General features: G+C 43.7%; 1 protein-coding gene across 1 annotated transcript in view; it reads left to right on the top strand.

Moving 5' to 3' along the window:
- Positions 1-12418, top strand: part of RIMKLA (ribosomal modification protein rimK like family member A) — a 35254-nt gene extending 22836 nt beyond the window's left edge. The window contains exons 4-5 of the mRNA XM_002686451.7: positions 5153-5356; positions 8888-12418. Of these exons, the coding sequence (XP_002686497.2) occupies positions 5153-5356; positions 8888-9378 (695 nt within the window). The 3' untranslated portion in view covers positions 9379-12418. The remainder of the gene's footprint in view (positions 1-5152; positions 5357-8887) is intronic.
- The last annotated feature ends 552 nt before the right edge of the window (positions 12419-12970 follow it).

Genomic DNA, 12970 nt, shown 5'->3' with positions numbered 1-12970 from the left:
CTGAACACTCCATAATCCATTCTAGCCTAGACTGTCTCCTGCTCTCTTAAAAAATCTGTTCTCTTCCCTTTTCTGGGGATGCTGCCTTCCTCTATGCTCTAGTGAGCTTCTGCCTGGGTGTTAAAGCCAGCTTCACGTCATTTCTTCTCCCTCCACACTGGTCTCTTTCCCTGTCTTCCAAAGTTGATCACTCTTCCCTTCGTGTTGCCGAAGCACTTCATCCTTGCCTCCAGCATAGTACTACGCTTTACTACAGGTATAGATTTCTGTGCCTTTTCCCCTTTCCTACTGCAGCTGCTCAGAGGTAGGAACTTGGTCCTGCCCATCTCTGTCCTCAGGACCTCCTACAGTGCTCAGGACACAGTAGTTGAAGAGGATGTGTGCAGCCAGAAGTAGTTCCCCTCTCCTGTGGTATGTGAGCGGTTACCTTCTGATGATACCCAGATGGCATCCTGTACTGCTCAGGGCATCTGGAGTGACAGGAGGTACCCTGGGTGGACATGGAATGAGCAGTTCCCATGAACCTGACACGCAGCCTGCTCTTGGTCTTCGCTGTGTAGAGGGTAGAGACGTTGCATTGCAGGCGATGACCACTGTGCCATGCAGGCCCTAGCGCCTGGTTCAGCCTCATGGAGGGAGGGGCCCGCTCTGCCCTGAGGCAGGGAAGGCTTCAGTGGAAGGAAAGGAGACTTCATTTGGAATCTGGAATTTGAACTGGGTAAGCAGCATGCAGAAGCCGGCGTGGGCAGAGCAACCTGGGAAAGGAGTTGAGGAGTAAGAGAAATGAGTTGGGATGGTGAGGTGGGGCTCTGAATACTGTTCAGATATACTGCAATGCAAAAATGCAGTGTCTCAACTGGTTTTTTTATTGTGGTGAAATATACGTGAAATAAAATTCAGCTGATATTTATTGAGCGCCCACAAAGTGCCAGGGGGATACAGAAAGGAGCAGAACAAAACTTCCTGCCCTCAAGGAGCTCACATTGTAGAAAGGTAAGACAGATGATAAGTAAACTAAATAGCAGATGTAGTACTTATAGATGTTTTAAAAATTAGGAGATAATTCATAAAACAAAAACCGTACCATTTTATGTTGTACAATTATGAGGATTTTAGTATTTTTTACTCTTCTGTACAACCATTGTGTAAATAAATGTTAGTCACTCAGTCATGCCCGATTCTTTGCAACCCCATGGACTGTAGACTGCCAGGCTCCTCCTCTGTCCATGGAATTCTCCAGACAAGAATAGTAGAGCAGGTAGCCAGTTCCTTTTCCAGGGGATCTTCCTGACCAAGAGCTCGAACCCAGGTCCTCTGCATTGCAGGCAGATTCTTTACTGTCTGAGCCACCAGGGTAGCCCCCACTATCTAATTCCACAATATTTTCATCACCTCCAGAAGAAACCCTGTATTTGTCAAAGATCAATCCCAGTGGTCCCTCCCCTGGTCCCTTGCAACACTAATCTACTTTCTGTGTCTATGGATTTGCCTCTTGGATGTTTCCTATCAATGGAACTGTACAATATGTGGCCTTTTGTGTCTGGTTTCTTTTAGTGTAATGTTTGTGAGGATCATCCATGCTGGAGAATGGATCAGGTTTTTATCCCTTTTTATGACTCAGTAATATTTTATATGGATATGCCACATTTTGTTTATCTGTTATCCATTGATGGGCATTTGGGTTGTTCTGCTTTGCGGCTATTATGAATAATGCTGATGTGAACATTGGTGCACATATGTGTGAATATATGTTTTCATTTCTCTTGGGTGTATATATACACCTAAGAAGGGAATTGCGGGGTCGTATGGCCACTCTGTGTTTAACATTAGGGAAACCACCAATGCTTCCCTACAGTGGTGTTCCATAACAGTTATGCCGTTTTATATCCCTACCAGCAATGTATGAGAGTTCTACTCTCACCACATACTAAGTAAAACTTTTATATTAGGTGTATTAATTGGCCTAGGCAAGTGATGTTAAATGGTCACCATACCTCCACAATAAAAACAAGTCAGAAGCAAAAAGAACAAAAATGCATGTTTGCCAAGCATTAGTAATGTATAGGTCTGTTTTACAGATTTATTTTTAAATTTTTAAAATCTTTTTTTAATTGAGGTATGATTGATGTGAAACATTATATTAGTTTCAGGTGTACATCATAGTGATTCAATATTTGTATATATTGCAAAATGATCACAGTAAGTTAATATCCGTCATAGGTACAGAATTTTTTTCCTTATTGTAAAAATGTCTAAGATTTACTCTCTCAGCAACTTTTAAATGTCTAATTTGTTTTTATTATAGCCATCCTAGTGGGTGTTTATGGGATTGTACTATAATTTTGATTTGTATTTCCCTAATGACTAATGTTGAACATCTTTTCATGTTATTGCCCATTTGTATATCTTCTTTGGAGAGATGACTTTTCAAATTCTTTGCCCATTTTCAGTTGGTTTACTGATCTTTGTATTACATTTTTTAGAGCTCTTGCTGTATTGCGGTTACTACACTCTTACCAGATACATAATTTGAGCATGATTTCTTCCTACTCTGTAGGTTGTCTTTTTGCTTTTTTTTTGATAGCATCCTTTGATGTACAAAAGGTTTTGATTTTGATGAAGTCCAATTTTTTCTTTTGATTACTTGTGCTTTTGATGTCATTTTGTGCTTGCCTAATCCAAGGTCATACAGATTTACACCTATTTTTCTTTCTAAGAGTTTTACAGTTTTAGCCCTTACATTTGGAGTGTTTGATCCATTTTGAATTAATTTTTGTATATGGTGTGATGGAGTCAAATTTCATTCATTTGCCTGTGAATATCCAGTTTTCCGGGTATTATTGTTGAAGAGACTGTTGATTCCCCACTGAAGGCTCTTGGAACTCTTGTCAAAAATCCAAAACTGACCATCTGTATGGGGGGTTTATTCTGGGTTCTCAGTTCTGTCTCATTGATCTATATGTCTATCCTTATGCCACACTGTTGTGTGTGCTTGTATGTATCAGTCACACAGTCATGTCTGACTCTCTGTGACCTTGTGGAAGGTATGTAGCCCAGCAGGCTCCTCTGTCCATGAGCTTCTCCAGGCATGGAGTGGGTTGCCATACTGGAGTGGGTTGCCATTCCCTTCTCAAGGAGATCTTCCCGACCCAGGGATTGAACCCGGATCTCCCGCATTGAAGGCCTATTCTTTTACCATCTGAGCCCCCAGTAGAAAATTTTGAAATTGGGAAGTTCAAGTCCTCCAACTTTGTCCTTCTTTTTCAAGATTGTGTTGGCTATTCAGTTCAGTTCAGTCACGCAGTCATGTCTGGCTCTTTGCGACCCCATGAACCGCAGCACACCAGGCCTCCCTGTCCATCACCAACTCCCGGAGTCCACCCAAACCCGTCCCATAAATTTACATATAAATTTTAGGACCAGTATATCAATTTCTGAAGTAAAAGGAAGCTGGAGTTTTGGTGGGGATTACATTGAATCTGTAGGCCAATTTGAGGAGTATTTCCATCTTAACAATATTGTCTTCCGTTTTTTGAACATGGAATGTCTTTCCACTTATTTCAGTCTTTAATTACTTTCAAAAATGTTTTGTACTTTTCTGTGAATAAGTCTTGAACCTGTTTGGCTAAATGTATTCCTTTTGATACTATTGTAAGTGGAATGGTGTTCTTAATTTCATTTTCAGGTTGGTTGTAACACGCAGCATCTGAGCGACAGTGGATAGGGAGTGAGCAAAGTTGCAGCAGCTGTTAGGCTCTGGTATATGGAAATAAATCTCAAGAAGGCAATGGACTCATGCAAGATGTGCCCTTCAGAAAGTTACTAATCTTGTGGGGCCTAATGTTCCTTTTCTGTCAAACAAAAATAGCTATACTTGTCCTAATGCCTTCACAGAGCTAGCATGAAATATGAAAGATATAATTTTAAAAAATCAAGTATTTGGCGCACAGTAGATGATTAAATAACCTTAGTGCTCTTCCCCCACACCACCCTAGTTTTTTCCCTCCTTGCTTTAAAACTGTAGCTCCTTAATTAACTGCAGACTAAGCCCCATATTGGAAGCTCTGTGCCAGGAACCAAGGAACCTGTTTTTAGCCCTCATTTCTGCTGAAAATCCTCCTATCACTGAATCCCAGCCATCTGCTGTCAGACGCCAGATCTCCTGGTGCCAAATGTCCAATGACCACGCCGTGTTTTGGAGGTTACTTCTTGATCTTATTCGCCACTGGGGACTGATACCCATCCCTCATTTTTTTTTTTTTTTTTGAGACTTCAGAAATGTCCCACTCTTTCTAAGGTAGTAACAAATCTTAGGAAGACCATCTCTTTGTTCCATATTTGCTAACAAGGTTCAGGGTATAGTATGTTCATGTCAGATTTGTAGGGGAAACCCTTCAGGCCCCCCTGCTCAGATCTGTTAGCTAATGTGCAAATGGAAAGGCAGATGTCAAGTAATTCAAAAGCGTAAGTGATTCAGGCAGAAAATAAAGAATTTGGAATCAAGTAGGAATGCTTTCCCCAGACATCAGTAGAAGTATGGGTCATTCCTTTTAGAATGAAATGGATATAGCCAAATAATACATTTCTTATGTTTGAAAGTTCAGGACATCTGGCAGTGGCTACTTCTTGAACTCCCATAGTATTCAGCACTGACCTCTCCTAATGCCATATCAGGCTGTGTCGTTATCTTTCATGGTCTCTCTCCATCTCAACTGGGAATTTCTCTAAAGTATGTTCAGTTAATTATGTTCCATAAACATTGATTGACACAGTAAGTTTGGGGGATTTAAACAAAAGTGAGTGAGGCATGGACTCTGACAGATCAGCATCCTCCAGTTTTGGAACCGAATTAACTAGATTCTTAAGATTTTATTTTGGCCTCTTCTGTGTGTTTCTGGGATACATTTTGATTTCATTTTGGAAAAAAAACCCAAAACATTGTGAACAGAGAGGGAGGTGAGTAAAACCCAGGGAAAATAAAATTTGATGGCCATTTGAGAAGACACAAGAGTCAACTCAGAGAAGTTGAAGGGGCCAGAGTGAGGCAGGTTGGGAAAGAATGGTTGACTCTGTACTGGGAGGTGGGATGGCAAGGACCGTGCTCAGAGGCGTGTCTAACTCCTTTTTTTGCTGTTTGTCTTTCTTCTTAAAGGAAAAGGTGTTTTTCTTGCAAGAGATAAACACCACCTCTCAGACATCTGCCACCTGATCCGCCACGACGTGCCCTACCTGTTCCAGAAGTACGTGAAGGAGTCCCACGGAAAAGATATCCGGGTGGTGGTGGTCGGCGGCCAGGTGATAGGCTCCATGCTTCGCTGCTCCACAGATGGACGGATGCAGAGCAACTGCTCTCTCGGTGAGGCACTGAAGCTCAGAGTGGGACTTTGGTCAGGGGGAAGCCACCGGGGCTTTTCATCAGGATGTTTTTGTTGTTCAGTTGCTCAGTCCACCTGTCTGTGACCCCGTGGACTGCAGCGTGCCAGGCTTCCCTGTCCTTCACCATCTCAGGATGTTTGCACCCAGTCCAGGTGTCTTGATCCCTCCTATCTGGTCAGACCCTCTGCGAGGTGCCAGGATCACAGAGAGGAATTAGAAGCAAGCCTTTTCCCTTAGCAGTAAGCAGTCCAGGTGGGGGACAGGTGGGTATACGGGCTGTGACGGAGGTCAAACCAGGAAGTGTCAGGACACTGCGATGTGAACCCTATGTCATAGGCGTTAGGACCTGGCAGTCCCCATTACGCAAGGGAGTGACGGGAGGGCTGGTGTTTGAGAAAAACTGACGTCTGGAAAGAGGATGGATTGAAAGCGTAGGAGGGAGGCAGGGGAGCTGAGTTTGGAAACTGCGACAACAGCTCAGGCCAGAAGTAAGGAAAGTCTAAAACTAAGGCGGTGGGGGTACTCCTTGGGGTTCCAGTGGCTCAGACTCTGCACTTTCACTGCTGAGGGCATGAGTTCAATCCCTGGTCTGGGAACTCCCTCGAGCAGTGTGGTATGGCCAAAAACAAAAAAAAGAAAGTGAGAAGTAAACCAAGGTAATGGCAGGAGACAGAGCATATGCTTTTACCTTGCATTGATAATTGACATTGTATTTCTTTTTTTTTTTTTTCTTTAATTGTGTTTTTCTTCTATATTTGATGTTATTAGAAAGCTGAAGTTTGTTTGGGTCAAATGCATAACCCCATCCCATTAACCTTTTGATAAGGCTTGTGTTCTCTTGTGGTGAATGGAGATGGTCCCAAGGGCATGGAAATTCTTATGTTCGTTACAGAAAGCTATTGTCAACTATTGTCATGAGTGGAATTTGTTGGTATTGTGAAAAAATACCTAGTTGTTATTTCCCAAATCACCAGATGAGTGTATCAAGTCTGGTGACTAATGAAGAGGCCGAAACACGAATCCAGTCCTTCAGCTGGAGTGTGGTTGAGCGGTCTCCCAGAGTGGGCTCCAGGGTAGTTGCTGATAGTGTAAGGATTAATGAGAGTCCTTGCCCTCAGGAAGTTTATAGTCCAGTAAAGAAGAAGACGTACGAACAGGTCATCGTAAGATACAGTGACTGAAGTGCTGTGAAAGAAGCAAGTGCTAGGCTGAGGTTGACACTGTACCTAGTACATTATCTCATTTAGTGTTCATGACACTCCTGTGTCTTGCTGCAGTGTCAAACCTTATGTATTATCAGTTTGTCTTTCACAGAATTCATTCTTTAACTGGAAAATACACAGCTTTGTAATTTATCCATATTGTGCTTTTTTTTTGATGAACTGTTTTAAAGCTGCTTAAAACCTTTTCCTCATACAATGTAATAAGTGGTGGAGAGGCAGAGTTAAGGTTTAAGTCATCAGTTTATGAGAATGCAAGCGTTGCGTTTTTGTCATTTTTTCTAACCACTTGATTTATTTGGTGTGGCTCTGCTGGGTCTCGGTTGCTTTGCACGGGCTTTGTCTGGTTGTGGTGAGTGGGCGCTCCTCCTCCTCACAGTGCGCAGGCGTCTTGCTGCAGTGGCTTCTCTTGTTGCAGAGTACGGGCTCTAGAGTGCCAGCTTCAGTTTAGTTGCCCTGAGGCACGTGAGATCTTCCTGGACCAGGGATCTAACCTGTGCCCCCTGAATTGGCAGGCGGATTCTTATCCTACTGGACCACGAAGGAAGTCCCAAGTGTTATCTTTGCAGGAAGACTAAAGGGAGACAATTAAATCTGAGGTCTTAGCTTTTTAACAAGTACGAGTAAGTAGATTCTATCTTGGTATGGGATTTTTGTCTCACAAACCTCTCTCAGAAAACAATAAGTTAACTTTGTTTCTTCTAGTTTCTTCTAATGCATCCTCAATGTAGAAAAGTTAGGAAATATGGCAGAGTCAAATGAAAAAAGATGTTTATCAATTAATCCCACCATCTAGAGACAACCACTGTTAACATTTTGGTGGTCTTGTTTCTGACAGTGGGTTTTGGGGTTTTTTTTGCATAATCATGGTCATGCTGCACAGCCTTTATACCTTTTAAGTGTGAATATTTTCCCATGTGATCTCAAACTCACCATCATTTTTAGTAATGGTTGTAAACTATGCTCCTTTCTTCTGCTGTGAGCTACTTAGATGATAATATTTTATTTACTCATCAACAAATATCAAATGACTACTGTATACCAGTATTTTGATTTTCCAGTATTTTGAATAATTGTGCCGTCAGCATATTTGTGCATAAAGCTTTTTTCCCTATTATATAAGGTTATTCCCTTCATGGTGTGATGACTAGGTCAGAGAATATAAACATTTTTTTAAACTCTAAAAAAGAGTATTGCTTTCATATTACTCTCTCAAAGAGTGTCCTGATTTCCATGCAGACCTTTTGTGAGTGATAAAAATGCCCATTTCGCTGCCTCTCGCCAGCATACCCCCCTTCCTTTGAAAGGTCATTTGAGACCTTTGAAAGGTCAGTTGGTGTCTGGTATTGTTGCCAAAATTTGGCCTCTGTACGCTGGGACCGGATTAAATCTCGGAGACAGAGTTTTGGGAGAAATAGAAATTCTACAGGTAACTCAGTTGGTAAAGATCCACCTGCAATGCAGGAGACCCTGGTTTGATTCCTGGGTCAGGAAGTTCCCCTGGGAAACGGGTAGGCTACCCACTCCAGTATTCTTGGACTTTCCCTGGTGGGTCAGATGGTAAAGAATCCTCCTGCAATGCAGGAGAGGATCCCCTGGAGGAGGGCATGGCAACCCACTCCAGTATTCTTGTCTGGAGCACGCTATGGACAGAGGAGCCTGGTGGGCTATAGTCCATAGGGTTGCAAAGAGTCAGGCACAACTGAGCAACTCAGCACAACACAGCACCAAAAGAAATAGCTTTATTGCTTTGCCAGGCAAAAGGGGCCACAGTGGGCTAATGCCCACAGGACTGTGTGTCCCAGCCTGGAGGGGGTAGTGAGGAGTCTCATAGTATTCAGGGAGCTGAGCATGATCAGCTCATGGACATTCTTCTTATTGATCAGTGATGAGATAATGGGGACTCAGCATCATCAACCTTCTGGTTCCTACTGGTCTGGGGTCTACATGCTGGGGTGGACAGCATATAGTTAACTTCTTCAATCTGGTGAGGGTTTCAGCATTTGCAAAACAGCTCAAAGGACATGGCTCAGAATATTATCTATGGTCCTTGAGGGAAAGCTAAAGTCCTTGCTTTGTTTAATGGCTAAAGTATTATTATTTTGTCTTGCTGGACTGTTTTCCTTTCTTTCTGCATGTTCCCACTTCTCTGATTAAATTTATTCTTTGACTAAGGTTTTTCTACAGACAAAAGGCAAGCGGAGAGCATGGGTGAGGGTCCATTCTGGGAAGCCCCGTAGGGTCCTGCTCGGCCACAGTGTCACCGTCACATCACTGTGGTTTCCCCACAGGTGGCGTGGGCGTCATGTGCCCGCTGACGGAACAAGGCAAGCAGCTGGCTATCCAGGTGTCTAACATCCTGGGCATGGACTTCTGTGGCATCGATCTTCTCATCATGGACGATGGCTCCTTCGTGGTGTGTGAGGCAAATGCCAACGTGGGCTTCCTAGCCTTCGACCAGGCATGCAACTTAGACGTGGGCGGGATCATTGCAGACTACACCATGTCCTTGCTGCCCAACAGGCAGACCGGGAAGATGGCCGTCCTCCCAGGCTTGGCTAGCCCCAGGGAGAAGAAAGAGCCAGATGGCTGTGCTTCAGCTCAGGGAGTTGCAGAGAGCGTCTATGCCATCAACAGCGGGTCTACCTCCAGCGAGAGTGAGCCTGAACTGGGAGAGATCCGGGCTTCCTCAGCCAGCACAGCGGGGGCCCCGGCCCCCATGCTGCCTGACCCCAGCTACAACATTAACACCAGGATTGCTTCAGAATTAAAACTTAAGTGAATTCCTGCTTTTTGGCAGCACTGAAACCAAATCCTACTGCTTCCCTAGTAGTTTTGAGTGAATAAAATCTGGACTAGTGTGATTTCATTTGCACAGAAACTAGAAATCCCATCTGGGCACTCGGCATTCTTTCTAATGATGATTTAAGCAAATGGCCTAGCTTTGTGGTTTTTAGAAACACTAATATAAAAACCCTCACCAAGAACAACATCCCGACTGATTGATTTGAGACCGATGTCTGCCGCGAGCACTTGGATGTTACGGCTGACTTGGGGCACTGACTCTGTGCTGTGCTTTGGCTTTTAGCAGTGGAGCCCATTAAGTTGGAACTACTTCTGGAGATACTGTACAAAAGAGCAACCACCCGACAGAGGCACGTGCAGAAGAGGTGGAATGTGACTGCAGTTGTGTGCTCTTCATTAAGAGTGTGTGTGTGTGTGTGTGCGCGCGCCTGTGTGTGTGAGAGATGCTCAGAGAATACACAGTCCCAGTGCTGTTAAAGAATCGGTCTCTGCTCCCCATCAATCACCGTCTTGACCATATTTCTCTGACACTCAGGATATGGTGTTTCAAAGGGAGCTTCCTCATTAGCATCTTCAATGAAGCACTTTGTAGAAAGTGAGATTGAGCGTCCTTTGACTTCAGTGGTTGGCAGACATCCTGCTCTGTAACTGGAGCTTTCTACAAACTGCCAAGTATATAGACCCTGCTTCAACTACCGCCAGCCCCAGCAGCCCCTTGCACCTTTGCTGCCTTTGGCCTCAGCTGGAAATGCATTTCAGTGAGCTAGTGGCCACACACTTCCTTCCTTCAGCGTGCACTAGAACACCACGGACTTCTTTTCAGTGGGCTCCTGTTCACTTGACATCAGAAGCCAGTGGGTTTTTAATCCTAGAGAGCTACTGAAAAATAATCATTCCCCCTTCCTCTGCTGAAACTTTGTGTACTTAGCTATAGGAGATTTTCTCATACGAGTTGGTGTTGTGGGCCTGTTGGGTAGATAGAGCCATTGGAAACACACTCCAGTCCCATTGACATACTAGTCTTACCCAGGTTCCAGAGACCTGTCTTTACTCACTTTTCCACACTGGGGAGACTCAGGTATCAAGGATAACTCATTGCACATCTTATGGGGGGATGGTGAAGGGAAGTAGATAATGTTGACATGACACCAAGTACTTTCCATTTTAGCTCTTCTAGCAGAGAGGATGACCCTTCCCTTGGGAGAAATCACAGAGATGGAGTTTTCCATTTCTGCTCGTATGAAGTATGACAGAAATGAACACGGCTACCTTTTTAACCAAATAAACTAGAACATAGGCACTCAAGAGTCACCCTGTTCATACTTACTTCCTTGGAAGACCTTACTCTTGAGCTGCAATGTTCCATGTGCCAAGACCACATAGACTTCCTGTTTGGAATTATCTCTGAAGCCATGCAAGAAAAGAGGCCTCACCACCTTATAGTCAGACCTCATTTTTTACATCACTCCTCCCCAGAGGTTATCCCAGGCTCCATCAGTCATTTTCTTAGACTTATCTTCTAATGCTCTTTGGCTGTTAAATCCTTCCTCAAAAAAGAAATCTACCCTTAAAGGACAAACACCAACAACATTAAGGAAGCGTACAGGTGGATGGCTCCAAGGAGGGTTCTAGAAATGTTCTGAGTAAGGCCAGCTTCCCTCGACTAACCACACATCTTCCCAAGGTGACTAGTTTGAAGGCAGCAACACCCATTTGGGTGTATGAATTCCTGAACTTCTTCTGTAATGTAAAATGTGCGTCAAGTCAAACTAGTCCGTTTTCTTTCACAACACATTTAAATAGAAACTGGCTTTGAAAATAACTGTGGCTAAAATCAGATCTCACTAAGTAACAGTTGTACAACTGAAAACTGGAGATGTCGCCCTGCACAGTAGTAGTTTAAATACAGTCAAATAAGGTGCATGCCACTGAGCTGTGACTCCAGTCATGTGTCCGTACAGTTGAAAAATGATAATCCTTCACCTTTAGTATAGGTTAAGACATGTACCTTATCTTTACCACTCAGGGTGGGTTTAGCAGAATGGTTCTAGGTCTGTTCTCATTGGAATTGGCCAGATGCTTTCTATGTAAACCTTTGAACCAAGTGACGACCTTCTGGAAGCTGCATCCACCCCTTCCCACAGTTTAGTGTAAGCTCAGTCTCTCCATTTTAACTAAGGGGATGATAGTGGGCCCCATCCTGAGCAGAGCAGCTAGAGGATGCTTCCAGAGTTGTCAAGAGGGGCCTGTTTCCAGCTGCCAGTGACATCTGTAGTCATTGGCATCATTGCTCGGAACCCAGCCCTGTCTAGAAGCAGAGAAAGCTGGGGCACAGCTGGGTCGTAGCCTTGCTCCAGGATTTCCCACTCTGGCTGTGGGCCCTGTGAGCCTCAGCCAGATGGCTGGGTCGACCTCGTCACAGCTGCCCACAGGGCCTGCTGGAGGGAACATGGGGCACAGAGCCAACTCCTCATTCTGATTCTCCCCTTCAACAGCTGATAACCCTATACAATCAAGTTGACTCTGACCTCGATTTTTCCATTCTTCTGATAGGGGATATGCCTATTTTATTTACCTCTTGAGGGCGGTGTGCTTTGAGGTTGAAGTGAGTTAATTAATGAGACTGCATTATATGGGTGGTGGTAGAGAGATGCCTATAGCATCTGGTTTTTAACAGTTTCCTATCACCCCTCCTCTGGGAGGAGTTAAGGAAAGAGACCATAAATTCTTGGCTTTAGCACACTAAACAGTGGTAGGGGGGCTGAAAATGGATGCAGCTTCTCAGAGGTCTTAGGACCTGAAAGGAGTAATGTATTCAGCCTTCTGGATGTATCGTATATAACCTGAAACTCTTGACTGCTGTATCAACTAACAGTCTTCCTTATGTAACATAAATTGCGGTGTCTGTATACAGTTTTCCCATTATCTGGTAGTAGCATCTTGAAACTGGTCAAAACTTGAATGCCAATAGCTCAGTCACTCAGAATATATATGATTCTGCACTTGGGAAAAATGTCTTCATGCTGTTTGTCTGATTGCTGAGGGGTATGGGTATCCCCCCTCGAAGGTGGATTTGGGGCTTTAGGTCTTGAGGGTCTGGTCAACAATGTAAGTGGATTATAAGCCATTAGTGTCACAATTGCAGACTCAGTGTCCGCAACTCAAAGGGGATTCCATGACCACTGGGGAAGGGATGAGGAAGAAGGGGAGAGGATGAGGAAGAAAGAGAAGGAGAAAGGTCTGGAATAGTTTTGTGACATTTTGGTGGAAGTGGTAAGTTGGGATCATCTGAAATTCTAGTGGGAAAAGGAAGAAATGGCTCTTTGGTGAGTTTGAATGAAAGAATCATGAATATGCGTTGATTAGAGGCAGGGATCTAACCTACTTGTTAGATTAGAAACTATTCTGTGTAAAGAAAATGAGATACATGGATTCCCATCTACCTTGGCAGAAGTAGGAGAGACACATCCCCTTTTTTTTTTTTCCTTTTTTTTAAAATTTTATTTTATTTTTAAACTTTACAATATTGTATTAGTTTTGCCAAATATCGAAATGAATCCGCTACAGGT

The sequence above is a fragment of the Bos taurus genome, chromosome 3 (assembly GCF_002263795.3).
Source record: "Bos taurus isolate L1 Dominette 01449 registration number 42190680 breed Hereford chromosome 3, ARS-UCD2.0, whole genome shotgun sequence".
Taxonomy (NCBI): domain Eukaryota; kingdom Metazoa; phylum Chordata; class Mammalia; order Artiodactyla; family Bovidae; genus Bos; species Bos taurus.
Note: the sequence above shows the minus strand (reverse complement) of the source record. Positions and strands in the feature narration are given on the sequence as shown.